Here is a 26,348-nt window from a genome sequence, read left to right as displayed (position 1 = left end):
TCAGAATCAAGCAGCTTCAACCGACAGACCCAGACGTGCAGAGGATTCTTCAAGAGGATACCGAGAAAAGAAAAGCTGATTTTCAAGTTTCTAATGATGGGACTCTAAGGTTCCAAGGATGTTTGGTTGTACTTGACGATGTTGAGCTTATAGAAGAAATTTTATCTGAAGCACATCGTAGCAATTACAGCATTCATCCTGGAAGCACTAAAATGTATCAGAATTTGCATCAACACTACTAGTGGTCAGGTATGAAGGCGGACATCGCCAAGCATGTGGCCAAGTGTTTCTTGTCAGCAAGTAAAAGCCCAGCATTGCAAACCGGGAGGACTTCTGCAACCTCTTGCGATCCTAGAATGGAAGTGAGAGCATATCATGATGAACTTCGTGACTGGACTACCAAGGAGTCGAAGGGGAATGATTCGATTTGGGTAGTAGTCGACAGTGACAAAAAGTCGGCTCACTTCATTGCGGTTCGAAAGGACTCGAGTGGGATAGACACGCAGACCTGTATGTGCGTCAGGTGGTTCGTATGCATGGAGTGCCGGTTATGATAACATCTGATAGAGACCCGAGGTTTACTGCTGCTTTTTGGAAAAGCTTGCAGGTACGAAGCTTCAGTACAGTACGGCGTATCATCCTCAGACGGATGGCCAGTTTGAAAGGACAATTCATACTCTTGAAGGCATGATGAGAGCGTGTGTAATAGACTTCAAAGGAAGTTGGGAAGATCGGCTTCATCTGGTGGAATTCGCCTACAACAATAGTTATCAGCAGAGCATCAATATGGCTCCATTTGAAGCGTTGTATGGCAGAGCGTGCAGAACTCTAATATGTTGGGATGAAGTCGAAGAAAGGAAGATATCAGGCCCAGAGTTGATTCAGCGATCAGTAGATGCCGTGGCAGTGATCAGAGACAGATTGAAGACAGCGCAGATCCGACAGAAAAGTTATGCAGATAAGCGTCGAAGGTCTTTGGAATTCCAAGTTGGTGATCACGTTTTTCTGAAAGTGTCACCAATGAGGGCAACTTCGCGCTTTGGTAAGAAAGGCAAACTGAGTCCGAGGTACGTAGGTCCGTTTAAGATTCTTGAAAGAATCGGAAACCTAGCGTATCGTCTTGCGTTGTCGCCAAGATTGGCGCAAGTGCATGACGTCTTTCACGTGTCGAGGTTAAGGAAGTATGAGCCTCACTCGACCCACGTGCTCAATTTTGAGGAATTGGACGTGGATGACCGTGTGTCATACGTGGAAAGCCCGGCTCGGTTGTCGATCGCAAAGAGCAAGTTCTGCGTACAAAGACCATTCCGTTGGTCAAAGTGGTGCAGCAACACCACGGTGCTTTGAAGGAGCGACTTGGGAGACTAAAGAATCGATGAGACAATTATACCCCCGCCTTTTGAGCAAAGTGTGTAAGGGTTTAAATTTCGAGGACGAAATTTTTATAAGAGGGGAAGAGTTGTGACATCCTGAAATTCGACCCCGTTTCGATAAAATGAAATGTGCATTTCGTCGACGTGCCTATAGTTCTTTTTCTCGAGCTGATCACTCACGAGTTAACTAACCTATTGGGTGAAGCCATTAAGGGATATATCCATGGTAAAATCCCTAAAAGCTACCTAATTGGTTGGATTGGACTAAAATCACGTTCGGTCGATTTTAATCATGAAATTTAATTCGGTTTTGGGAATCGAATATTCGGACGTGTCACAATTCATTTCTAGGACCGTCTCATCGTCTATCAATTTATTGCCGAGTCCGAAATTTCAAGAAAGAAATTATCGGAGGAAAAATCGAAGACCGGAAGAAAATAAAAGGGAATGAGAAAAGGAAAATAATAGAAATAAGAAAATTGGGTTTTCTTATTTAAGTATTATTTCCTTTCCCTTTTCATTTCTCTCTTTCTCTCTCTCTCTCCTCTCTCCCCTCCCCTTCGTGCATAGCCCTCCCCACCGCCGAATGCCCCTTGCCAATTTTAAATTGGCTTCTCTCTTCCTTTTTCACTTTTGACTGGTCAAAATCCTATCTCCTCCCTTCTTCTTATCTCTTTCCTTTCTTCTTCTCTCTCCTCTCTCTTCTTCCTTCCTGCACACGAGCAGAACCAGCTCCTATCTTCTTCTTCTTTTCTTCGCGTGCGAACAGAAGCCCGGAGCGAAGCAGCGCAGCTCGTCGTCGCCGCCCGTCGCCGCCGCACCGGAGTCGAACCGCCCGCCGCTCGCCGCCGTACACCGCCAGCTCCGTTCCCTCGCGCCGGGCGTCCCTCCCGAGCGAACCAGCCTGCTTCGGTTCGATTTTGCCCCAACCGCCGCCTCCGGCCACCGCCTACCTCCCGTCCGGCCACCGTGTAGCCTCCCGGCGTTCCCTCGTCCTCCGCCGGCCTTCCCTCGCCGTTTTGGCCGCCGGATCTGCTCCGACCAGCCAAGGGCAGAAACCCACGAAATGGGTTTCCAGCTGGTTCGGGCCCGTTTTGGGCCGTTTCCGGCCCCGAACCCGAGCGGTGCTTTGGGAAGAATCGTTCCTCGCGTCGCCGCCGTCGGATTGATCCGATTTGCGCGCGATTTGGTGAGTAATCTCACTAATCTTGGATTAGTTGGCTAATTATGCTTAAGGTTGGTTTAGATTTAATTAATTATGTTTAGGTTGTTAGATTAGAATAAATTAGCAATTATTAGTCAATTGTGATGCGATTTAAATAAATTGATTGCGCAATTAGCAAGTAGACGTGGTCTACTAATTATTGGGAAGTGCCTCGGGAATTTTCCCGACCCTTAGTGGGCTCCAATTAGGCTTTTCGGGCCTAAGTGGATATTTTTAGTATTTAATTATTAATTTTCGAAATTAAATTAAATAATTATTTATTTTCCGAAAATTCAACTGAGATGGCCTGGAACCGGAAAATTATGTTGATTACCGTGGTGAAGTCCGTTTATGTAATCGGGCTTTATGTTGAGCTAAATTGAATTTTTAATATTAATTATTTAATTTTCGAAATTAATAAATTAATAAATTATTTTTCGGAAATTAAGATTTTGATGGCCGACGACCGAAATCTCGTGCTGATCGTCGTGGCGCAGTCCGTTTATTTATTTGAGCTCCACGTTGTATGGAATTGAGTAAATTGTGATATTTTGGGATTTACCCTAAATTGATTGGAATCGATTGAGATTGAATTATCGATTGGTGAATGGCCAAGTATGTTTATTCAGCATTTATAATGCTTTGTTGAGTTAATTTAATTATTTGATTGAGTATTGATTGGTGAATGGCCAAGTATGTTTATTCAGCATTTATAATGTTTTGTTGAGTTGATTTATTTATTTGATTGAGAAATCGTTGGGCATTGGTTGTCGATATTGAAAGTGAACTGGTAACCACTGCAAAGAGGACACGTGGCTCGGTGAATTGGAATGTCACCTGGAAAATGCACGTGAGTTCAATGGTTGAATATGTCACCTTGGCGAAAAGGTCGCCCGAGAGAATGCACGTGGCTCGGAGACTCGGTATGTCGTCCTGGAGAATGCACGTGGCTGGGTGACAGGATTTGGCATCTAAAAGGACACGTGGCTCGGTGATCCGATGCGTCACTTTGGTAAGCGAGTACCTTAGAGAATGCACGTGGGTCCAGCATTTGGAATGGCATCTAAAAGGGCACGTGGCTCGGTGAATTGATGCATCACCTTGGTGAGATAGCACCTTAGAGAATGCATGTGGGCCCGGGCATCGTAAAAGGACACGTGGCTCGGTGGCTTGATGTACCACCTTGGCGAAGAGGTCGCCTTAGAGAATGCACGTGGGTCCGAGGTTTGAGGCACGTGGACTCGGAGACTTGGAAGGTCGTCTGGAGAATGCACGTGGCCTAGCTTTTAAATATCCCACAGTGGGGATTGATTTGTTTGGCATGTAATCGACTAGGTCGATGCTTTGATTTGAGATTGTGAATTTATTGACTGAATGGGAATGACCGTGAGTGGTCTTGTTGGAATATAATCGACTAGGTTGATTTGATCGATGTTTCGATCGGTGATATGATTGCTTGGGTGCCTATTATGAATTGTACTGACTTGCAGGTGGGATCAGAGGCCAAGGTAAGTCCTCTGCCCTGTGCGTGTTTAGGCAGCCTTTAGTATAATAGTTTACTAATCGGGCTTAGTGGGGTAGAACTCGCTGAGACGTAGTCTCATCCCAGTTTGGGGAAAACCATTTCAGGACCCCGCTGAAGAGCTGAGAAGGAGGAATCTGAGAAGGAGAACTCGGAGGTGAAACTTAAGGAGAAAGATTTTGGGAGAAGAAGATAATCCCGAGAAGGGCCTTGAGTACGGCCTGAATGGCTAAGAGTTTATCTTATTTTGAGATCTCCTTTCTGATGTGATTAAAGTTTAGAGTAAAAAGTTGTAGAGTGCTCTGGTTTGTGTTTTGTATAAAAGTTTGGTTATAAATTTCAATATGAAAAATATGGCCCTGCTTTTCTCTCCCATCGTTTTATTGTCTGGGGATTTTAACTGCTTCCGCATGCGCTTAATAAATGAAAGGGTCGGCGATACTAGTGCTGGGATATCGCATTATAAAATCGACCAAAGAAAAGGATAGGCACGTGCCCGAGGATCGGGCGTGACACTTATGTGCATCTATACATTTTCTGAAAGTTTGAACATTACTGCACTTTGACAAAATGTCGTAAGGCTTTAATATGAAAAAGGAAAAAAGAAGAAAAAAAAAAAAGAAGAGAATATTCTGCCGATGTAAAAGAAAATTTTTCACAAGCGTTCCCATGCATCATTGACTTGAGAATTATAACTATGCATTCTCTCTAATGAATGTTGTATGAGGCTGCTTCTGTAAAACTTTTTTTTCACACTAACGCTGCGTATGAAGTTATCCTTTAAGTATTTATGACATTTTCCATTGATTTATGACAACATAGCGTGAGCATTTGTAGTAATTTGTTAAATATTATAATATATATTTATTGTATTTTGGACCATGTTATGACAAAATATCTCAAGCCTTAAAAAAAACATAAATTTAAATACCGTTAAATCATCATGAAAAACCCGATGGACCTGGATTAGTCTGATTCGAATAGGACCAACCCGTTCCATGTCTTGGATTAGGCTCAGTGGTAAAGGTGGCCTTCCTCCTAGCCCATTATTTTCTAGAGAGCCCATAGCAGTTTGGATAGGTTGGACTTGGACGGGAATCCACTGGACATACAATACTGTGAATAATTGCCTTGAATTAGGCTGAGGAGGGCCTGAATTGGGTTGAATGGAGCCCAATCCTCCTTCATTAGGCTGTATGTGGCCCTGTTCATCAGTCTAGTTTTCTTTCTCCATAACTTGTCGAGGATCCGAAGGTAAGTTTTCGAAACCTTGATTGTTGGGGAAAAAAAATAAAAAATAAAAACCTTCTGATTCATTGGACATCCCCAACTTTGAGGTTTGATTTCTCGGCATAATTTCTCCATTGGTTCTAACCAAAAAATAAAAACTTTCACAAGTTTTGTGTGTGAAAAGAAACGAAGAAGGAAGAGAGTTTGATTTTCAGAGTGATGTGAAAGTAGGTTGAGAAAGAACCCTGTGATACCATGTGAAAATATTAAGGTATGGAAAGGAGCTGAGAATTCGGAATAAGATAGATTTTACTTTCTTACTTCTAACATTATACAATCACATCCCTATATATAATACATATGGTCAACCTAATTAAGGTGAAAAATATTCTAAAGACGTAGAGAATAAAAAGAATCAGATTCTCAACTATAAAATATTCTAGTTTCCCATTGATGAATCAATTAAAAAAAAAAATCAAGTGCAGCAGTCTTAAAAAATTTGTGCTCGTGAAGGCCGAGCAAGAAGGTTGGTCCTCAATTACAACTGCTGCATTGCTCCGTCTTGTGGTTCTCTCCCCGATTTGCCTACAAAAACTCTGGCTGATGAAGTTCGCTCTCGAGTTGCTTTCTCTTTAAGCATATCATGGAGCGTCTTGCTCATTTCCTGAGTCTTGTGAAGTTTATTTAAGTGGAAGAGTCTGGTCAAGTTTAGGGGTCTTTGATTATTAGTGTGTAATGTCAGTCCATGGTGATATTTTGATGGTTTTCTATTTGTGCTCTTAGTTGTTTTGTCTTCTGATGTTAGCTGAATTGATTGTCGATACTGAAGCATGGTGGTGGGGTAAAGGGGCGAGCAATATGTGCAATAGTGACAAAGCACCTGAATTAGAAATAGAATGCCATGCAAATTTTCGATTCCCAATCTTTGCAGAGAGTTAATAGCTAAATACCCTACTTTTAGGAAGAAAAATAGGAGTTACTTCTTCCACTTCTGAGCCAAATGCTATGCCCCGGGGCTCGCCCTTTAGAATTTATGAATCCTCATTTATGTGTAATAATACGACGGATGAGCCTTGTTGTTGCTTCGACCCATTACGTTCTGCCTAGACCAGTACGCATGGTCCATGTCCAAAATTCACCATTTTAAACCAAGATTCTCTCTGCTCATTCTTTCCTTTTGAACAGGAAGAGTAAAAGCTTTCTCTCTCCTCTCATTAATTCAAAGTTGGGGTCCCTGGCCTTCGCTCTCAGATTTTGCAGCGCCAACATTAGTTGCTGCTTGGACACTTTGGATGCCTAGTTTTCGCTCTTAGATTTTGGGTCTCACTCTCAGATTTTGGCCTTCTCCTACGCTCACCTTCTCTGGTCCTTGCTGTCACGCCCAGATCCTCGGGCACGTGCACATCTTTCTATTTGGTCGATTTTATAATGCGATATCCCAGGACAATGGTGGCGGCAGCGGCAACTGAGGCTGTCTTCTTTGCTTCTTTGGACAAAATCTTGCTATGTGGCCTTGTTGGCCACATTCAAAACATGCACTTGTCCTAGCTGGGCATGGTGATGTACCATGTTTTCTTCCGCACAAGCGACACGCATCATTAGTCCTAATAGGTCCTGGCCTATTAAATCCACTCTTCTTGCTGGGCGGGCTTTGGAATCTATTTCCAAACATCGGCCTCTTTCCTTGGCGGATGTTGTCTCTGTGCGAGCTAAACCTCGATCCAGATGAGGCTGCTTGCTCTGATATACCTCTCTCTATCATCTGAGCCCGACGGTAGACTTCACGATAATCTACCAAATCCAATGGTAATAGAGGTTGTTTCAGTTCTGTACGAAGACCATTCCTAAATCTCCGAGCTTTCTCCTCGGGGTCCTCGATCAATCTTGGGGCATACTGAGATAGTTTAGCGAACTTAACCCCATACTGATCGACAGTCATTGATCCTTGGCGAAGGCGTTGGAACTCCTCTATCTTCAACTCTCGGGCAGCACTCGAAAAATACTGATCATTAAAAGCTCTGAGGAAGGTGTTCCACACCCTTGGTACTCCTTCCGGGAATACAGCATCCTTGGTGGCTTTCCACCAAATGTTAGCGTTATCTTGAAGTTGATACACAGCTAATATCACCTTTTCTTCTTCATTACACATCAAGACTGCGAATGCTTTCTCCATATCTTGTACCCACTGTGATGCAGCCTCAGGGTCTCCAGTACCCCTAAACCTTGGTGGATCTAGCCTTCGAAAGTGCCCCACTAACTTACTTATTGATCTCTCTGCAACCACTATTCCCGGCTGACCTTCAACGTTCATTGCAGGAGGAACTATGGCAGGTGCGACTTGCAGTGCAGCGGCGGAGCGGCTGAGCAAAATGCGGCGGCAGCTACGGCATTAGCGGCGGCCGAGCGCGACTTCAACTGTCGCAGCTTGCTGATCCATTCTGGTACCCATCGCTTCCAGAATACGCAAGATCCCATCCACTCTGGGATCATTAGGGGCTGCTACCCCGACATCTTCGACAGGTGGATTCACTCCACTCGCGCCAGCCTGTGCTAGCGCTCGACCATGTCCGCCTCGGGTTCCGACACGAGTCGGAGCACTACCCCGAATAACGGCCCTACTGGTCCTCTTTGCAGGAGTTCTCGGCTCCTGATCGCTCATGGTGTAGCCTTACTCAACTAACACCTGTTTCCAATTCCACACAGAATTAGAAACAGAGCGATCCAAACAACAAACAATTTTAGCACTCAGCTAACACAGACATGCACCAGCATGAATTTAAAGGCCTTTCCTACTAACTATCCCATGGTCAACGCTCCTTATCACTCCAATCTTCAACTTCCCTTTGATACCACTTAAACTAGATGTCACGCCCCGATCCTCGGGCACGTGCACATCTTTCTATTTGGTCGATTTTATAATGCGATATCCCAGGACAATGTATCACTGACCCTTTTAGATTTTTAAGTACATGCGGAAGCAGTTAAAATCCCCAGACAATAAAACGATGGGATAGAAAAGCAAGGCCATATTTTTCATATTGAAATTTATAACCAAACTTTTATACAAACCACAAACCATTTCATAACTATTCACATCAAAACGGAGATCACAAAAGAAGACAGAAACTTAGATGAACTAGGCCGTACTCAAGGCCCCTCTCAGAATGTCTTCTTCTTCCAAAATCCTTTCTTCAGATCTCACCTCCGAGTTCTCCTTCTCGGATTCCTCCTCCTCAGCTCTTCAGCGGGGTCCTGAAATGGTTTCCCAAACTGGGATGAGACTACGTCTCGGGAGTTCTACCCCACTAAGCCCGATTAGTAAACTATTATACTAAAGGCTGCCTAAACACGCACAGGGCAGAGGACTTACCTTGGCCTCTGATCCTACCTGCAAGTCAGTACAATTCACAATGAACACCCATTCACTTCAAACAAATCGAACCAGTCGATTACATGTCATACAAAACAATCCCCGCTGTGGGATATTTAAAAGCTAGGCCACGTGTATTCTCCAGGACGACCTTCCAAGTCTCCGAGTCACGTGCCTCGAACCTTGGGCCCACGTGCATTCTCTAAGGCGACCTCTTCGCCAAGGTGATACATCAAGTCACCGAGCCACGTGCCCTTTTAGATGCCTGCACTTAGTCACAGAGCTCCATCAATGCTCTCGGGCGTCGATTCGCCAAGGTGACGTACAGTGAACACTTTACTATGCTCTCGGGCGTCTTTTTCGCCAAGGTGATACACTGATCACAGAGCCAACGTAAACAATTCAATATGCTCTCGGGCGTCTTTTTCGCCAAGGTGATACACTGATCACAGAGCCAACGTAAACAATTCAATATGCTCTCGGGCGTCTTTTTCGCCAAGGTGATACACTGATCACAGAGCCAACGTAAACAATTCAATATGCTCTCGGGCGTCTTTTTCGCCAAGGTGATACACTGATCACAGAGCCAACATAAACAATTCAATATGCTCTCGGGCGTCTTTTTCGCCAAGGTGATACACTAATCACAGAGCCAACATAAACAATTCAATATAATAAACCACTAAACTCACGTGCATTTTCCAGGTGATATTCCAATTCACCGAGCCCACGCGCTTCCTTTCGGTGATAACCAATACCCAACGATTTCTCAATCAATTAATTAAATCAACTCAACAAAGCATTATAAATGCTAAATAACACACTTGGCCAATTCAATCTCAATCAATTCCAATCAAATTAGGTAAATCCCTAAAATGTCACAATTTATTCAATTCCATACAACGTGGAGCTCAAATAAATAAACGGGCTGCGCCACGACGATCAGCACGAGATTTCGGCGTCGGCCATCAAAATCTTAATTTCCGAAAAATAATTAATTAATTTATTAATTTCGAAAATTAAATAATTATTATTAAAAATTCAATTTAGCTCAAAATAAAGCCCGATTACATAAACGGACTTCACCACGGTCATCAGCACAATATTCCGGTCCCGGACCATCTCAGTTGAATTTTCGGAAAATAAATAATTATTTAATTTAATTCCGAAAATTAATAATTAAATACAAAAATATCCACTTAGGCCTGAAAAGCCTAATTGGAGCCCACTAAGGGTCGGGAAAAATCCCGAGGCACTTCCAATAATTAGTCGACCACGTCTACTTGCTAATTACACAATCAATTTATCTAAATCGATTGATAATGCTAGTACGAGTACCTAGAGGGGGGTGAATAGGTTTATGAAAATTTTCTTGAAGATTGCACAATACTTAGACAGATGAAGGATTAAAAAATCAATCGTAAGACTGAGTAAAGGAAAGAGAGAATTAAACACGAGGTTTATAGTGGTTCGGCTTAATCCAAGCCTACGTCCACTCTCCCACGATAACAGCCTTCTTGGCTGGATTCCACTATGCAATCAACAAGAGATTACAACTCCGAGTGCAAACACTTAGTAGATCACACTATCTCACTAAGTCACTCTCTTGGTATTTCTCTCACGATTACAAACGTTTAAGCTCTCAAGAGACAAGTATATGATCTAAAGTCGCTTAGACTTTGGAATTATAAATTCTACGCTCCGTCTCTTACTTGCTCATCGGTCCTTCATCTTCTTAAATACTCCTCCACTTCCAAACTACCCGTTGGACAGTATCCCGGAGAATCGTCTTCCAATATACCCATTGGACAGCTCTGTATCTTAGAAGATTTGGTAGCCGTTGAGTGACAAAGGTAAAATCCCAAATTGATTCCGATCGCCCATACAAACGAAATCTTGGTTTCCATAAGTGAAGCTTCTTCGTATAGAAAGATCCTGTCTTCAACATCCAATTGTCAATCAATTAGATTGAATCAATCAAATCAATCTTGATGTGGAATCCAAACCAGATCACTAGCCGTTGTATGATTGGGCTTGAGTTACGATTCATCGAATCTGGATGTAAAGTCGATAGCCATAGACTTTACAATATGAGTCTCAGTAGACTTTAAAATCTGGGTCTCGTAGACTTTACAATCTGGGTCTGTAGACTTTACAATCTGTACCCAGTTCAGCTTCAGCATAGAGTCTGTCTTCTGGTTTATCATTCACGTTCAGTCTGGAATTTGTCGAGTGAACAGACTTGATGTAGAACAGACTTTGACACTAAAGTCTTCGGCAGTCTTCAGACTTTGAGTCTTGAGTCTAGCAGTCTTCAGACTTTGAGTCTTGAGTCTAGCAGTCTTCAGACTTTGATAATATCCTCTACATGTTCTAACATCTGCATGGTCTATTACTCAACCATCAAATATGTTAGTAGCCTTTGATTTATTTTGTCATCTTCAAAACATCATAAGGGATTTCCCTAACAATCTCCCCCTTTTTGATGATGACAAAACAATCTCTGAATATGCAGATTTGTAAACATGCTTTTATTAATTTAAATCAAAGGATATCAGAAGATAACAAATAGATTGAGCATAATAATATTTAGAAAATAATCACAGCTCAATATTATGCCATAGATAATATCAACCAATTAGCACATATGCATATTCATATCTTCTCCCCCTTTTTGTCATAATCAAAAAGCGATAATGGATTCACGTAGAGAATGATAACAAATATCTTGCATGAATCACAATTTCCACAAATCGGCTTTTATAAAGTAAATCGAATATTAAAGATATGCAATATAGCTTACTTCGATCATATCAGTAAATATCCAATAAAAATCACGGATGCATCATAAAATTCACGTACCATTTTTGTCATAATAAAATGATAATATCAATATGAGATTTGTTAATGACAAAAGGTAATAAAAGATGCATTAACCGGATTTTTAGAATAAATTCTGACACGTTTACCTTTCCTTCCATCCATAATAAGATCACGATCAATCAAAAAGATTTTTCCATAATTGATCAAAGCTCCCCCTCAATTTGTTGCCTTTTTGAGGTGATCACGATTCTTTTCCTTTTCTTTTGGATTCGATTTCTCCCCTTGATTTCCTCATTAGATTCTGAGTCTGGTTCCGAATCAGACTCTGATTCTGAGTCTCTGTCTGAGTTAGACTCAGATTCTGAATGTGCCATCAAGCATAGATTTCCTTGTTCTTCCATACGTCATATTCCTTTCCATCAAAATATGGTGGCCTTGTGTTGCTTTGCCCTTCCATAAGTCCTGGTGCCAACATACTAGCCATAAAGAATCTTTAGCTCAAAAGTAAAAACACTTTTATAAACCGAGCACTTGGCTCTGATACCAATTGATAATGCTAGTACGAGTACCTAGAGGGGGGTGAATAGGTTTATGAAAATTTTCTTGAAGATTGCACAATACTTAGACAGATGAAGGATTAAAAAATCAATCGTAAGACTGAGTAAAGGAAAGAGAGAATTAAACACGAGGTTTATAGTGGTTCGGCTTAATCCAAGCCTACGTCCACTCTCCCACGATAACAGCCTTCTTGGCTGGATTCCACTATGCAATCAACAAGAGATTACAACTCCGAGTGCAAACACTTAGTAGATCACACTATCTCACTAAGTCACTCTCTTGGTATTTCTCTCACGATTACAAACGTTTAAGCTCTCAAGAGACAAGTATATGATCTAAAGTCGCTTAGACTTTGGAATTATAAATTCTACGCTCCGTCTCTTACTTGCTCATCGGTCCTTCATCTTCTTAAATACTCCTCCACTTCCAAACTACCCGTTGGACAGTATCCCGGAGAATCGTCTTCCAATATACCCATTGGACAGCTCTGTATCTTAGAAGATTTGGTAGCCGTTGAGTGACAAAGGTAAAATCCCAAATTGATTCCGATCGCCCATACAAACGAAATCTTGGTTTCCATAAGTGAAGCTTCTTCGTATAGAAAGATCCTGTCTTCAACATCCAATTGTCAATCAATTAGATTGAATCAATCAAATCAATCTTGATGTGGAATCCAAACCAGATCACTAGCCGTTGTATGATTGGGCTTGAGTTACGATTCATCGAATCTGGATGTAAAGTCTGATAGCCATAGACTTTACAATATGAGTCTGTAGACTTTAAAATCTGGGTCTGTAGACTTTACAATCTGGGTCTGTAGACTTTACAATCTGTACCCAGTTCAGCTTCAGCATAGAGTCTGTCTTCTGGTTTATCATTCACGTTCAGTCTGGAATTTGTCAGAGTGAACAGACTTGATGTAGAACAGACTTTGACACTAAAGTCTGGCAGTCTTCAGACTTTGAGTCTTGAGTGCAGCAGTCTTCAGACTTTGAGTCTTGAGTCTAGCAGTCTTCGACTTTGATAATATCCTCTACATGTTCTAACATCTGCATGGTCTATTACTCAACCATCAAATATGTTAGTAGCCTTTGATTTATTTTGTCATCTTCAAAACATCATAAGGGATTTCCCTAACAATCTCCCCCTTTTTGATGATGACAAAACAATCTCTGAATATGCAGATTTGTAAACATGCTTTTATTAATTTAAATCAAAGGATATCAGAAGATAACAAATAGATTGAGCATAATAATATTTAGAAAATAATCACAGCTCAATATTATGCCATAGATAATATCAACCAATTAGCACATATGCATATTCATATCTTCTCCCCTTTTTGTCATAATCAAAAAGCGATAATGGATTCACGTAGAGAATGATAACAAATATCTTGCATGAATCACAATTTCCACAAATCGGCTTTTATAAAGTAAATCGAATATTAAAGATATGCAATATAGCTTACTTCGATCATATCAGTAAATATCCAATAAAAATCACGGATGCATCATAAAATTCACGTACCATTTTTGTCATAATAAAATGATAATATCAATATGAGATTTGTTAATGACAAAAGGTAATAAAAGATGCATTAACCGGATTTTTAGAATAAATTCTGACACGTTTACCTTTCCTTCCATCCATAATAAGATCACGATCAATCAAAAAAAGATTTTTCCATAATTGATCAAAGCTCCCCCTCAATTTGTTGCCTTTTTGAGGTGATCACGATTCTTTTCCTTTTCTTTTGGATTCGATTTCTCCCCTTGATTTCCTCATTAGATTCTGAGTCTGGTTCCGAATCGGACTCGATTCTCGAGTCTCTGTCTGAGTTAGACTCAGATTCTGAATGTGCCATCAAGCATAGATTTCCTTGTTCTTCCATACGTCATATTCCTTTCCATCAAAATATGGTGGCCTTGTGTTGCTTTGCCCTTCCATAAGTCCTGGTGCCAACATACTAGCCATAAAGAATCTTTAGCTCAAAAGTAAAAACACTTTTATAAACCGAGCACTTGGCTCTGATACCAATTGATAATGCTAGTACGAGTACCTAGAGGGGGGTGAATAGGTTTATGAAAATTTTCTTGAAGATTGCACAATACTTAGACAGATGAAGGATTAAAAAATCAATCGTAAGACTGAGTAAAGGAAAGAGAGAATTAAACACGAGGTTTATAGTGGTTCGGCTTAATCCAAGCCTACGTCCACTCTCCCACGATAACAGCCTTCTTGGCTGGATTCCACTATGCAATCAACAAGAGATTACAACTCCGAGTGCAAACACTTAGTAGATCACACTATCTCACTAAGTCACTCTCTTGGTATTTCTCTCACGATTACAAACGTTTAAGCTCTCAAGAGACAAGTATATGATCTAAAGTCGCTTAGACTTTGGAATTATAAATTCTACGCTCCGTCTCTTACTTGCTCATCGGTCCTTCATCTTCTTAAATACTCCTCCACTTCCAAACTACCCGTTGGACAGTATCCCGGAGAATCGTCTTCCAATATACCCATTGGACAGCTCTGTATCTTAGAAGATTTGGTAGCCGTTGAGTGACAAAGGTAAAATCCCAAATTGATTCCGATCGCCCATACAAACGAAATCTTGGTTTCCATAAGTGAAGCTTCTTCGTATAGAAAGATCCTGTCTTCAACATCCAATTGTCAATCAATTAGATTGAATCAATCAAATCAATCTTGATGTGGAATCCAAACCAGATCACTAGCCGTTGTATGATTGGGCTTGAGTTACGATTCATCGAATCTGGATGTAAAGTCGATAGCCATAGACTTTACAATATGAGTCTCGTAGACTTTAAAATCTGGGTCTGTAGACTTTACAATCTGGGTCTGTAGACTTTACAATCTGTACCCAGTTCAGCTTCAGCATAGAGTCTGTCTTCTGGTTTATCATTCACGTTCAGTCTGGAATTTGTCAGAGTGAACAGACTTCTGATGTAGAACAGACTTTGATACTAAAGTCTGGCAGTCTTCAGACTTTGAGTCTTGAGTCTAGCAGTCTTCAGACTTTGAGTCTTGAGTCTAGCAGTCTTCAGACTTTGATAATATCCTCTACATGTTCTAACATCTGCATGGTCTATTACTCAACCATCAAATATGTTAGTAGCCTTTGATTTATTTTGTCATCTTCAAAACATCATAAGGGATTTCCCTAACAATCTCCCCCTTTTTGATGATGACAAAACAATCTCTGAATATGCAGATTTGTAAACATGCTTTTATTAATTTAAATCAAAGGATATCAGAAGATAACAAATAGATTGAGCATAATAATATTTAGAAAATAATCACAGCTCAATATTATGCCATAGATAATATCAACCAATTAGCACATATGCATATTCATATCTTCTCCCCTTTTTGTCATAATCAAAAAGCGATAATGGATTCACGTAGAGAATGATAACAAATATCTTGCATGAATCACAATTTCCACAAATCGGCTTTTATAAAGTAAATCGAATATTAAAGATATGCAATATAGCTTACTTCGATCATATCAGTAAATATCCAATAAAAATCACGGATGCATCATAAAATTCACGTACCATTTTTGTCATAATAAAATGATAATATCAATATGAGATTTGTTAATGACAAAAGGTAATAAAAGATGCATTAACCGGATTTTTAGAATAAATTCTGACACGTTTACCTTTCCTTCCATCCATAATAAGATCACGATCAATCAAAAAGATTTTTCCATAATTGATCAAAGCTCCCCCTCAATTTGTTGCCTTTTTGAGGTGATCACGATTCTTTTCCTTTTCTTTTGGATTCGATTTCTCCCCCTTGATTTCCTCATTAGATTCTGAGTCTGGTTCCGAATCGACTCGATTCTGAGTCTCTGTCGAGTTAGACTCAGATTCTGAATGTGCCATCAAGCATAGATTTCCTTGTTCTTCCATACGTCATATTCCTTTCCATCAAAATATGGTGGCCTTGTGTTGCTTTGCCCTTCCATAAGTCCTGGTGCCAACATACTAGCCATAAAGAATCTTTAGCTCAAAAGTAAAAACACTTTTATAAACCGAGCACTTGGCTCTGATACCAATTGATAATGCTAGTACGAGTACCTAGAGGGGGGTGAATAGGTTTATGAAAATTTTCTTGAAGATTGCACAATACTTAGACAGATGAAGGATTAAAAAATCAATCGTAAGACTGAGTAAAGGAAAGAGAGAATTAAACACGAGGTTTATAGTGGTTCGGCTTAATCCAAGCCTACGTCCACTCTCCCACGATAACAGCCTTCTTGGCTGGATTCCACTATGCAATCAACAAGAGATTACAACTCCGAGTGCAAACACTTAGTAGATCACACTATCTCACTAAGTCACTCTCTTGGTATTTCTCTCACGATTACAAACGTTTAAGCTCTCAAGAGACAAGTATATGATCTAAAGTCGCTTAGACTTTGGAATTATAAATTCTACGCTCCGTCTCTTATTGCTCATCGGTCCTTCATCTTCTTAAATACTCCTCCACTTCCAAACTACCCGTTGGACAGTATCCCGGAGAATCGTCTTCCAATATACCCATTGGACAGCTCTGTATCTTAGAAGATTTGGTAGCCGTTGAGTGACAAAGGTAAAATCCCAAATTGATTCCGATCGCCCATACAAACGAAATCTTGGTTTCCATAAGTGAAGCTTCTTCGTATAGAAAGATCCTGTCTTCAACATCCAATTGTCAATCAATTAGATTGAATCAATCAAATCAATCTTGATGTGGAATCCAAACCAGATCACTAGCCGTTGTATGATTGGGCTTGAGTTACGATTCATCGAATCTGGATGTAAAGTCTGATAGCCATAGACTTTACAATATGAGTCTCAGACTTTAAAATCTGGGTCTCGTAGACTTTACAATCTGGGTCTGTAGACTTTACAATCTGTACCCGTTCAGCTTCAGCATAGAGTCTGTCTTCTGGTTTATCATTCACGTTCAGTCTGGAATTTGTCAGAGTGAACAGACTTCTGATGTAGAACAGACTTTGACACTAAAGTCTGGCGTCTCTTCAGACTTTGAGTCTTGAGTCTAGCAGTCTTCAGACTTTGAGTCTTGAGTCTTTGAGTCTTGAGTCTAGCAGTCTTCAGACTTTGATAATATCCTCTACATGTTCTAACATCTGCATGGTCTATTACTCAACCATCAAATATGTTAGTAGCCTTTGATTTATTTTGTCATCTTCAAAACATCATAAGGGATTTCCCTAACAATCTCCCCTTTTTGATGATGACAAAACAATCTCTGAATATGCAGATTTGTAAACATGCTTTTATTAATTTAAATCAAAGGATATCAGAAGATAACAAATAGATTGAGCATAATAATATTTAGAAAATAATCACAGCTCAATATTATGCCATAGATAATATCAACCAATTAGCACATATGCATATTCATATCTTCTCCCCTTTTTGTCATAATCAAAAAGCGATAATGGATTCACGTAGAGAATGATAACAAATATCTTGCATGAATCACAATTTCCACAAATCGGCTTTTATAAAGTAAATCGAATATTAAAGATATGCAATATAGCTTACTTCGATCATATCAGTAAATATCCAATAAAAATCACGGATGCATCATAAAATTCACGTACCATTTTTGTCATAATAAAATGATAATATCAATATGAGATTTGTTAATGACAAAAGGTAATAAAAGATGCATTAACCGGATTTTTAGAATAAATTCTGACACGTTTACCTTTCCTTCCATCCATAATAAGATCACGATCAATCAAAAAGATTTTTCCATAATTGATCAAAGCTCCCCCTCAATTTGTTGCCTTTTTGAGGTGATCACGATTCTTTTCCTTTTCTTTTGGATTCGATTTCTCCCCTTGATTTCCTCATTAGATTCTGAGTCTGGTTCCGAATCAGACTCTGATTCTGAGTCTCTGTCTGAGTTAGACTCAGATTCTGAATGTGCCATCAAGCATAGATTTCCTTGTTCTTCCATACGTCATATTCCTTTCCATCAAAATATGGTGGCCTTGTGTTGCTTTGCCCTTCCATAAGTCCTGGTGCCAACATACTAGCCATAAAGAATCTTTAGCTCAAAAGTAAAAACACTTTTATAAACCGAGCACTTGGCTCTGATACCAATTGATAATGCTAGTACGAGTACCTAGAGGGGGGTGAATAGGTTTATGAAAATTTTCTTGAAGATTGCACAATACTTAGACAGATGAAGGATTAAAAAATCAATCGTAAGACTGAGTAAAGGAAAGAGAGAATTAAACACGAGGTTTATAGTGGTTCGGCTTAATCCAAGCCTACGTCCACTCTCCCACGATAACAGCCTTCTTGGCTGGATTCCACTATGCAATCAACAAGAGATTACAACTCCGAGTGCAAACACTTAGTAGATCACACTATCTCACTAAGTCACTCTCTTGGTATTTCTCTCACGATTACAAACGTTTAAGCTCTCAAGAGACAAGTATATGATCTAAAGTCGCTTAGACTTTGGAATTATAAATTCTACGCTCCGTCTCTTACTTGCTCATCGGTCCTTCATCTTCTTAAATACTCCTCCACTTCCAAACTACCCGTTGGACAGTATCCCGGAGAATCGTCTTCCAATATACCCATTGGACAGCTCTGTATCTTAGAAGATTTGGTAGCCGTTGAGTGACAAAGGTAAAATCCCAAATTGATTCCGATCGCCCATACAAACGAAATCTTGGTTTCCATAAGTGAAGCTTCTTCGTATAGAAAGATCCTGTCTTCAACATCCAATTGTCAATCAATTAGATTGAATCAATCAAATCAATCTTGATGTGGAATCCAAACCAGATCACTAGCCGTTGTATGATTGGGCTTGAGTTACGATTCATCGAATCTGGATGTAAAGTCTCGATAGCCATAGACTTTACAATATGAGTCTCAGACTTTAAAATCTGGGTCTCGTAGACTTTACAATCTGGGTCTGTAGACTTTACAATCTGTACCCAGTTCAGCTTCAGCATAGAGAGTCCGTCTTTGGTTTATCATTCACGTTCAGTCTGGAATTTGTCAGAGTGAACAGACTTCTGATGTAGAACAGACTTTGACACTAAAGTCTGGCAGTCTTCAGACTTTGAGTCTTGAGTCTAGCAGTCTTCAGACTTTGAGTCTTGAGTCTAGCAGTCTTCTTGAGACTTTGATAATATCCTCTACATGTTCTAACATCTGCATGGTCTATTACTCAACCATCAAATATGTTAGTAGCCTTTGATTTATTTTGTCATCTTCAAAACATCATAAGGGATTTCCCTAACAATCTCCCCCTTTTTGATGATGACAAAACAATCTCTGAATATGCAGATTTGTAAACATGCTTTTATTAATTTAAATCAAAGGATATCAGAAGATAACAAATAGATTGAGCATAATAATATTTAGAAAATAATCACAGCTCAATATTATGCCATAGATAATATCAACCAATTAGCACATATGCATATTCATATCTTCTCCCCTTTTTGTCATAATCAAAAAGCGATAATGGATTCACGTAGAGAATGATAACAAATATCTTGCATGAATCACAATTTCCACAAATCGGCTTTTATAAAGTAAATCGAATATTAAAGATATGCAATATAGCTTACTTCGATCATATCAGTAAATATCCAATAAAAATCACGGATGCATCATAAAATTCACGTACCATTTTTGTCATAATAAAATGATAATATCAATATGAGATTTGTTAATGACAAAAGGTAATAAAAGATGCATTAACCGGATTTTTTAGAATAAATTCTGACACGTTTACCTTTCCTTCCATCCATAATAAGATCACGATCAATCAAAAAAGATTTTTCCATAATTGATCAAAGCTCCCCCTCAATTTGTTGCCTTTTTGAGGTGATCACGATTCTTTTCCTTTTCTTTTGGATTCGATTTCTCCCCCTTGATTTCCTCATTAGATTCTGAGTCTGGTTCCGAATCGACTCGATTCTGAGTCTCTGTCGAGTTAGACTCAGATTCTGAATGTGCCATCAAGCATAGATTTCCTTGTTCTTCCATACGTCATATTCCTTTCCATCAAAATATGGTGGCCTTGTGTTGCTTTGCCCTTCCATAAGTCCTGGTGCCAACATACTAGCCATAAAGAATCTTTAGCTCAAAAGTAAAAACACTTTTATAAACCGAGCACTTGGCTCTGATACCAATTGATAATGCTAGTACGAGTACCTAGAGGGGGGTGAATAGGTTTATGAAAATTTTCTTGAAGATTGCACAATACTTAGACAGATGAAGGATTAAAAAATCAATCGTAAGACTGAGTAAAGGAAAGAGAGAATTAAACACGAGGTTTATAGTGGTTCGGCTTAATCCAAGCCTACGTCCACTCTCCCACGATAACAGCCTTCTTGGCTGGATTCCACTATGCAATCAACAAGAGATTACAACTCCGAGTGCAAACACTTAGTAGATCACACTATCTCACTAAGTCACTCTCTTGGTATTTCTCTCACGATTACAAACGTTTAAGCTCTCAAGAGACAAGTATATGATCTAAAGTCGCTTAGACTTTGGAATTATAAATTCTACGCTCCGTCTCTTACTTGCTCATCGGTCCTTCATCTTCTTAAATACTCCTCCACTTCCAAACTACCCGTTGGACAGTATCCCGGAGAATCGTCTTCCAATATACCCATTGGACAGCTCTGTATCTTAGAAGATTTGGTAGCCGTTGAGTGACAAAGGTAAAATCCCAAATTGATTCCGATCGCCCATACAAACGAAATCTTGGTTTCCATAAGTGAAGCTTCTTCGTATAGAAAGATCCTGTCTTCAACATCCAATTGTCAATCAATTAGATTGAATCAATCAAATCAATCTTGATGTGGAATCCAAACCAGATCACTAGCCGTTGTATGATTGGGCTTGAGTTACGATTCATCGAATCTGATGTAAAGTCTGATAGCCATAGACTTTACAATATGAGTCTCAGAGACTTTAAAATCTGGGTCTCGTAGACTTTACAATCTGGGTCTGTAGACTTTACAATCTGTACCCAGTTCAGCTTCAGCATAGAGTCTGTCTTCTGGTTTATCATTCACGTTCAGTCTGGAATTTGTCAGAGTGAACAGACTTCTGATGTAGAACAGACTTTGACACTAAAGTCTGGCAGTCTTCAGACTTTGAGTCTTGAGTCTAGCAGTCTTCAGACTTTGAGTCTTGAGTCTAGCAGTCTTCAGACTTTGATAATATCCTCTACATGTTCTAACATCTGCATGGTCTATTACTCAACCATCAAATATGTTAGTAGCCTTTGATTTATTTTGTCATCTTCAAAACATCATAAGGGATTTCCCTAACAATCTCCCCCTTTTTGATGATGACAAAACAATCTCTGAATATGCAGATTTGTAAACATGCTTTTATTAATTTAAATCAAAGGATATCAGAAGATAACAAATAGATTGAGCATAATAATATTTAGAAAATAATCACAGCTCAATATTATGCCATAGATAATATCAACCAATTAGCACATATGCATATTCATATCTTCTCCCCTTTTTGTCATAATCAAAAAGCGATAATGGATTCACGTAGAGAATGATAACAAATATCTTGCATGAATCACAATTTCCACAAATCGGCTTTTATAAAGTAAATCGAATATTAAAGATATGCAATATAGCTTACTTCGATCATATCAGTAAATATCCAATAAAAATCACGGATGCATCATAAAATTCACGTACCATTTTTGTCATAATAAAATGATAATATCAATATGAGATTTGTTAATGACAAAAGGTAATAAAAGATGCATTAACCGGATTTTTTAGAATAAATTCTGACACGTTTACCTTTCCTTCCATCCATAATAAGATCACGATCAATCAAAAAAGATTTTTCCATAATTGATCAAAGCTCCCCCTCAATTTGTTGCCTTTTTGAGGTGATCACGATTCTTTTCCTTTTCTTTTGGATTCGATTTCTCCCCTTGATTTCCTCATTAGATTCTGAGTCTGGTTCCGAATCGACTCGATTCGAGTCTCTGTCTGAGTTAGACTCAGATTCTGAATGTGCCATCAAGCATAGATTTCCTTGTTCTTCCATACGTCATATTCCTTTCCATCAAAATATGGTGGCCTTGTGTTGCTTTGCCCTTCCATAAGTCCTGGTGCCAACATACTAGCCATAAAGAATCTTTAGCTCAAAAGTAAAAACACTTTTATAAACCGAGCACTTGGCTCTGATACCAATTGATAATGCTAGTACGAGTACCTAGAGGGGGGTGAATAGGTTTATGAAAATTTTCTTGAAGATTGCACAATACTTAGACAGATGAAGGATTAAAAAATCAATCGTAAGACTGAGTAAAGGAAAGAGAGAATTAAACACGAGGTTTATAGTGGTTCGGCTTAATCCAAGCCTACGTCCACTCTCCCACGATAACAGCCTTCTTGGCTGGATTCCACTATGCAATCAACAAGAGATTACACTCCGAGTGCAAACACTTAGTAGATCACACTATCTCACTAAGTCACTCTCTTGGTATTTCTCTCACGATTACAAACGTTTAAGCTCTCAAGAGACAAGTATATGATCTAAAGTCGCTTAGACTTTGGAATTATAAATTCTACGCTCCGTCTCTTACTTGCTCATCGGTCCTTCATCTTCTTAAATACTCCTCCACTTCCAAACTACCCGTTGGACAGTATCCCGGAGAATCGTCTTCCAATATACCCATTGGACAGCTCTGTATCTTAGAAGATTTGGTAGCCGTTGAGTGACAAAGGTAAAATCCCAAATTGATTCCGATCGCCCATACAAACGAAATCTTGGTTTCCATAAGTGAAGCTTCTTCGTATAGAAAGATCCTGTCTTCAACATCCAATTGTCAATCAATTAGATTGAATCAATCAAATCAATCTTGATGTGGAATCCAAACCAGATCACTAGCCGTTGTATGATTGGGCTTGAGTTACGATTCATCGAATCGGATGTAAAGTCTGATAGCCATAGACTTTACAATATGAGTCTCAGAGACTTTAAAATCTGGGTCTCGTAGACTTTACAATCTGGGTCTGTAGACTTTACAATCTGTACCCAGTTCAGCTTCAGCATAGAGTCTGTCTTCTGGTTTATCATTCACGTTCAGTCTGGAATTTGTCAGAGTGAACAGACTTCTGATGTAGAACAGACTTTGACACTAAAGTCTGGCAGTCTTCAGACTTTGAGTCTTGAGTCTAGCAGTCTTCAGACTTTGAGTCTTGAGTCTAGCAGTCTTCAGACTTTGATAATATCCTCTACATGTTCTAACATCTGCATGGTCTATTACTCAACCATCAAATATGTTAGTAGCCTTTGATTTATTTTGTCATCTTCAAAACATCATAAGGGATTTCCCTAACAATCTCCCCCTTTTTGATGATGACAAAACAATCTCTGAATATGCAGATTTGTAAACATGCTTTTATTAATTTAAATCAAAGGATATCAGAAGATAACAAATAGATTGAGCATAATAATATTTAGAAAATAATCACAGCTCAATATTATGCCATAGATAATATCAACCAATTAGCACATATGCATATTCATATCTTCTCCCCTTTTTGTCATAATCAAAAAGCGATAATGGATTCACGTAGAGAATGATAACAAATATCTTGCATGAATCACAATTTCCACAAATCGGCTTTTATAAAGTAAATCGAATATTAAAGATATGCAATATAGCTTACTTCGATCATATCAGTAAATATCCAATAAAAATCACGGATGCATCATAAAATTCACGTACCATTTTTGTCATAATAAAATGATAATATCAATATGAGATTTGTTAATGACAAAAGGTAATAAAAGATGCATTAACCGGATTTTTTAGAATAAATTCTGACACGTTTACCTTTCCTTCCATCCATAATAAGATCACGATCAATCAAAAAAGATTTTTCCATAATTGATCAAAGCTCCCCCTCAATTTGTTGCCTTTTTGAGGTGATCACGATTCTTTTCCTTTTCTTTTGGATTCGATTTCTCCCCTTGATTTCCTCATTAGATTCTGAGTCTGGTTCCGAATCAGACTCTGATTCTGAGTCTCTGTCTGAGTTAGACTCAGATTCTGAATGTGCCATCAAGCATAGATTTCCTTGTTCTTCCATACGTCATATTCCTTTCCATCAAAATATGGTGGCCTTGTGTTGCTTTGCCCTTCCATAAGTCCTGGTGCCAACATACTAGCCATAAAGAATCTTTAGCTCAAAAGTAAAAACACTTTTATAAACCGAGCACTTGGCTCTGATACCAATTGATAATGCTAGTACGAGTACCTAGAGGGGGGTGAATAGGTTTATGAAAATTTTCTTGAAGATTGCACAATACTTAGACAGATGAAGGATTAAAAAATCAATCGTAAGACTGAGTAAAGGAAAGAGAGAATTAAACACGAGGTTTATAGTGGTTCGGCTTAATCCAAGCCTACGTCCACTCTCCCACGATACAGCCTTCTTGGCTGGATTCCACTATGCAATCAACAAGAGATTACAACTCCGAGTGCAAACACTTAGTAGATCACACTATCTCACTAAGTCACTCTCTTGGTATTTCTCTCACGATTACAAACGTTTAAGCTCTCAAGAGACAAGTATATGATCTAAAGTCGCTTAGACTTTGGAATTATAAATTCTACGCTCCGTCTCTTACTTGCTCATCGGTCCTTCATCTTCTTAAATACTCCTCCACTTCCAAACTACCCGTTGGACAGTATCCCGGAGAATCGTCTTCCAATATACCCATTGGACAGCTCTGTATCTTAGAAGATTTGGTAGCCGTTGAGTGACAAAGGTAAAATCCCAAATTGATTCCGATCGCCCATACAAACGAAATCTTGGTTTCCATAAGTGAAGCTTCTTCGTATAGAAAGATCCTGTCTTCAACATCCAATTGTCAATCAATTAGATTGAATCAATCAAATCAATCTTGATGTGGAATCCAAACCAGATCACTAGCCGTTGTATGATTGGGCTTGAGTTACGATTCATCGAATCTGGATGTAAAGTCTGATAGCCATAGACTTTACAATATGAGTCTCAGTAGACTTTAAAATCTGGGTCTGTAGACTTTACAATCTGGGTCTGTAGACTTTACAATCTGTACCCGTTCAGCTTCAGCATAGAGTCTGTCTTCTGGTTTATCATTCACGTTCAGTCTGGAATTTGTCAGAGTGAACAGACTTCTGATGTAGAACAGACTTTGACACTAAAGTCTGCAGTCTTCAGACTTTGAGTCTTGAGTCTAACAGTCTTCAGACTTTGAGTCTTGAGTCTAGCAGTCTTCTTCAGACTTTGATAATATCCTCTACATGTTCTAACATCTGCATGGTCTATTACTCAACCATCAAATATGTTAGTAGCCTTTGATTTATTTTGTCATCTTCAAAACATCATAAGGGATTTCCCTAACAATCTCCCCCTTTTTGATGATGACAAAACAATCTCTGAATATGCAGATTTGTAAACATGCTTTTATTAATTTAAATCAAAGGATATCAGAAGATAACAAATAGATTGAGCATAATAATATTTAGAAAATAATCACAGCTCAATATTATGCCATAGATAATATCAACCAATTAGCACATATGCATATTCATATCTTCTCCCCTTTTTGTCATAATCAAAAAGCGATAATGGATTCACGTAGAGAATGATAACAAATATCTTGCATGAATCACAATTTCCACAAATCGGCTTTTATAAAGTAAATCGAATATTAAAGATATGCAATATAGCTTACTTCGATCATATCAGTAAATATCCAATAAAAATCACGGATGCATCATAAAATTCACGTACCATTTTTGTCATAATAAAATGATAATATCAATATGAGATTTGTTAATGACAAAAGGTAATAAAAGATGCATTAACCGGATTTTTTAGAATAAATTCTGACACGTTTACCTTTCCTTCCATCCATAATAAGATCACGATCAATCAAAAAAGATTTTTCCATAATTGATCAAAGCTCCCCCTCAATTTGTTGCCTTTTTGAGGTGATCACGATTCTTTTCCTTTTCTTTTGGATTCGATTTCTCCCCCTTGATTTCCTCATTAGATTCTGAGTCTGGTTCCGAATCAGACTCTGATTCTGAGTCTCTGTCTGAGTTAGACTCAGATTCTGAATGTGCCATCAAGCATAGATTTCCTTGTTCTTCCATACGTCATATTCCTTTCCATCAAAATATGGTGGCCTTGTG

At 39.0% G+C, this 26,348-nt stretch overlaps 1 protein-coding gene across 1 annotated transcript; it reads right to left on the bottom strand.

Annotated features, from left to right (window-relative positions):
• Positions 1-6,752: 6,752 nt before the first annotated feature.
• On the bottom strand, positions 6,753-7,640 carry LOC120294007. The gene has a single exon (XM_039313864.1). It carries the CDS (start codon positions 7,638-7,640, stop codon positions 6,753-6,755), a length of 888 nt encoding a protein of 295 aa, XP_039169798.1.
• Positions 7,641-26,348: the final 18,708 nt, after the last annotated feature.

Source organism: Eucalyptus grandis, chromosome 5 (genome assembly GCF_016545825.1).
Source record: "Eucalyptus grandis isolate ANBG69807.140 chromosome 5, ASM1654582v1, whole genome shotgun sequence".
Lineage (NCBI taxonomy): Eukaryota > Viridiplantae > Streptophyta > Magnoliopsida > Myrtales > Myrtaceae > Eucalyptus > Eucalyptus grandis.
The sequence above is the reverse complement of the archived record's forward strand: the minus strand, read 5'-3'. Positions and strand labels throughout refer to the sequence as shown.

What these genes read in the sequence shown, in the direction of transcription:
- LOC120294007 (XM_039313864.1), bottom strand. Translation starts at nt 7,640, where the DNA reads ATGAACGTTGAAGGTCAGCCGGGAATAGTGGTTGCAGAGAGATCAATA.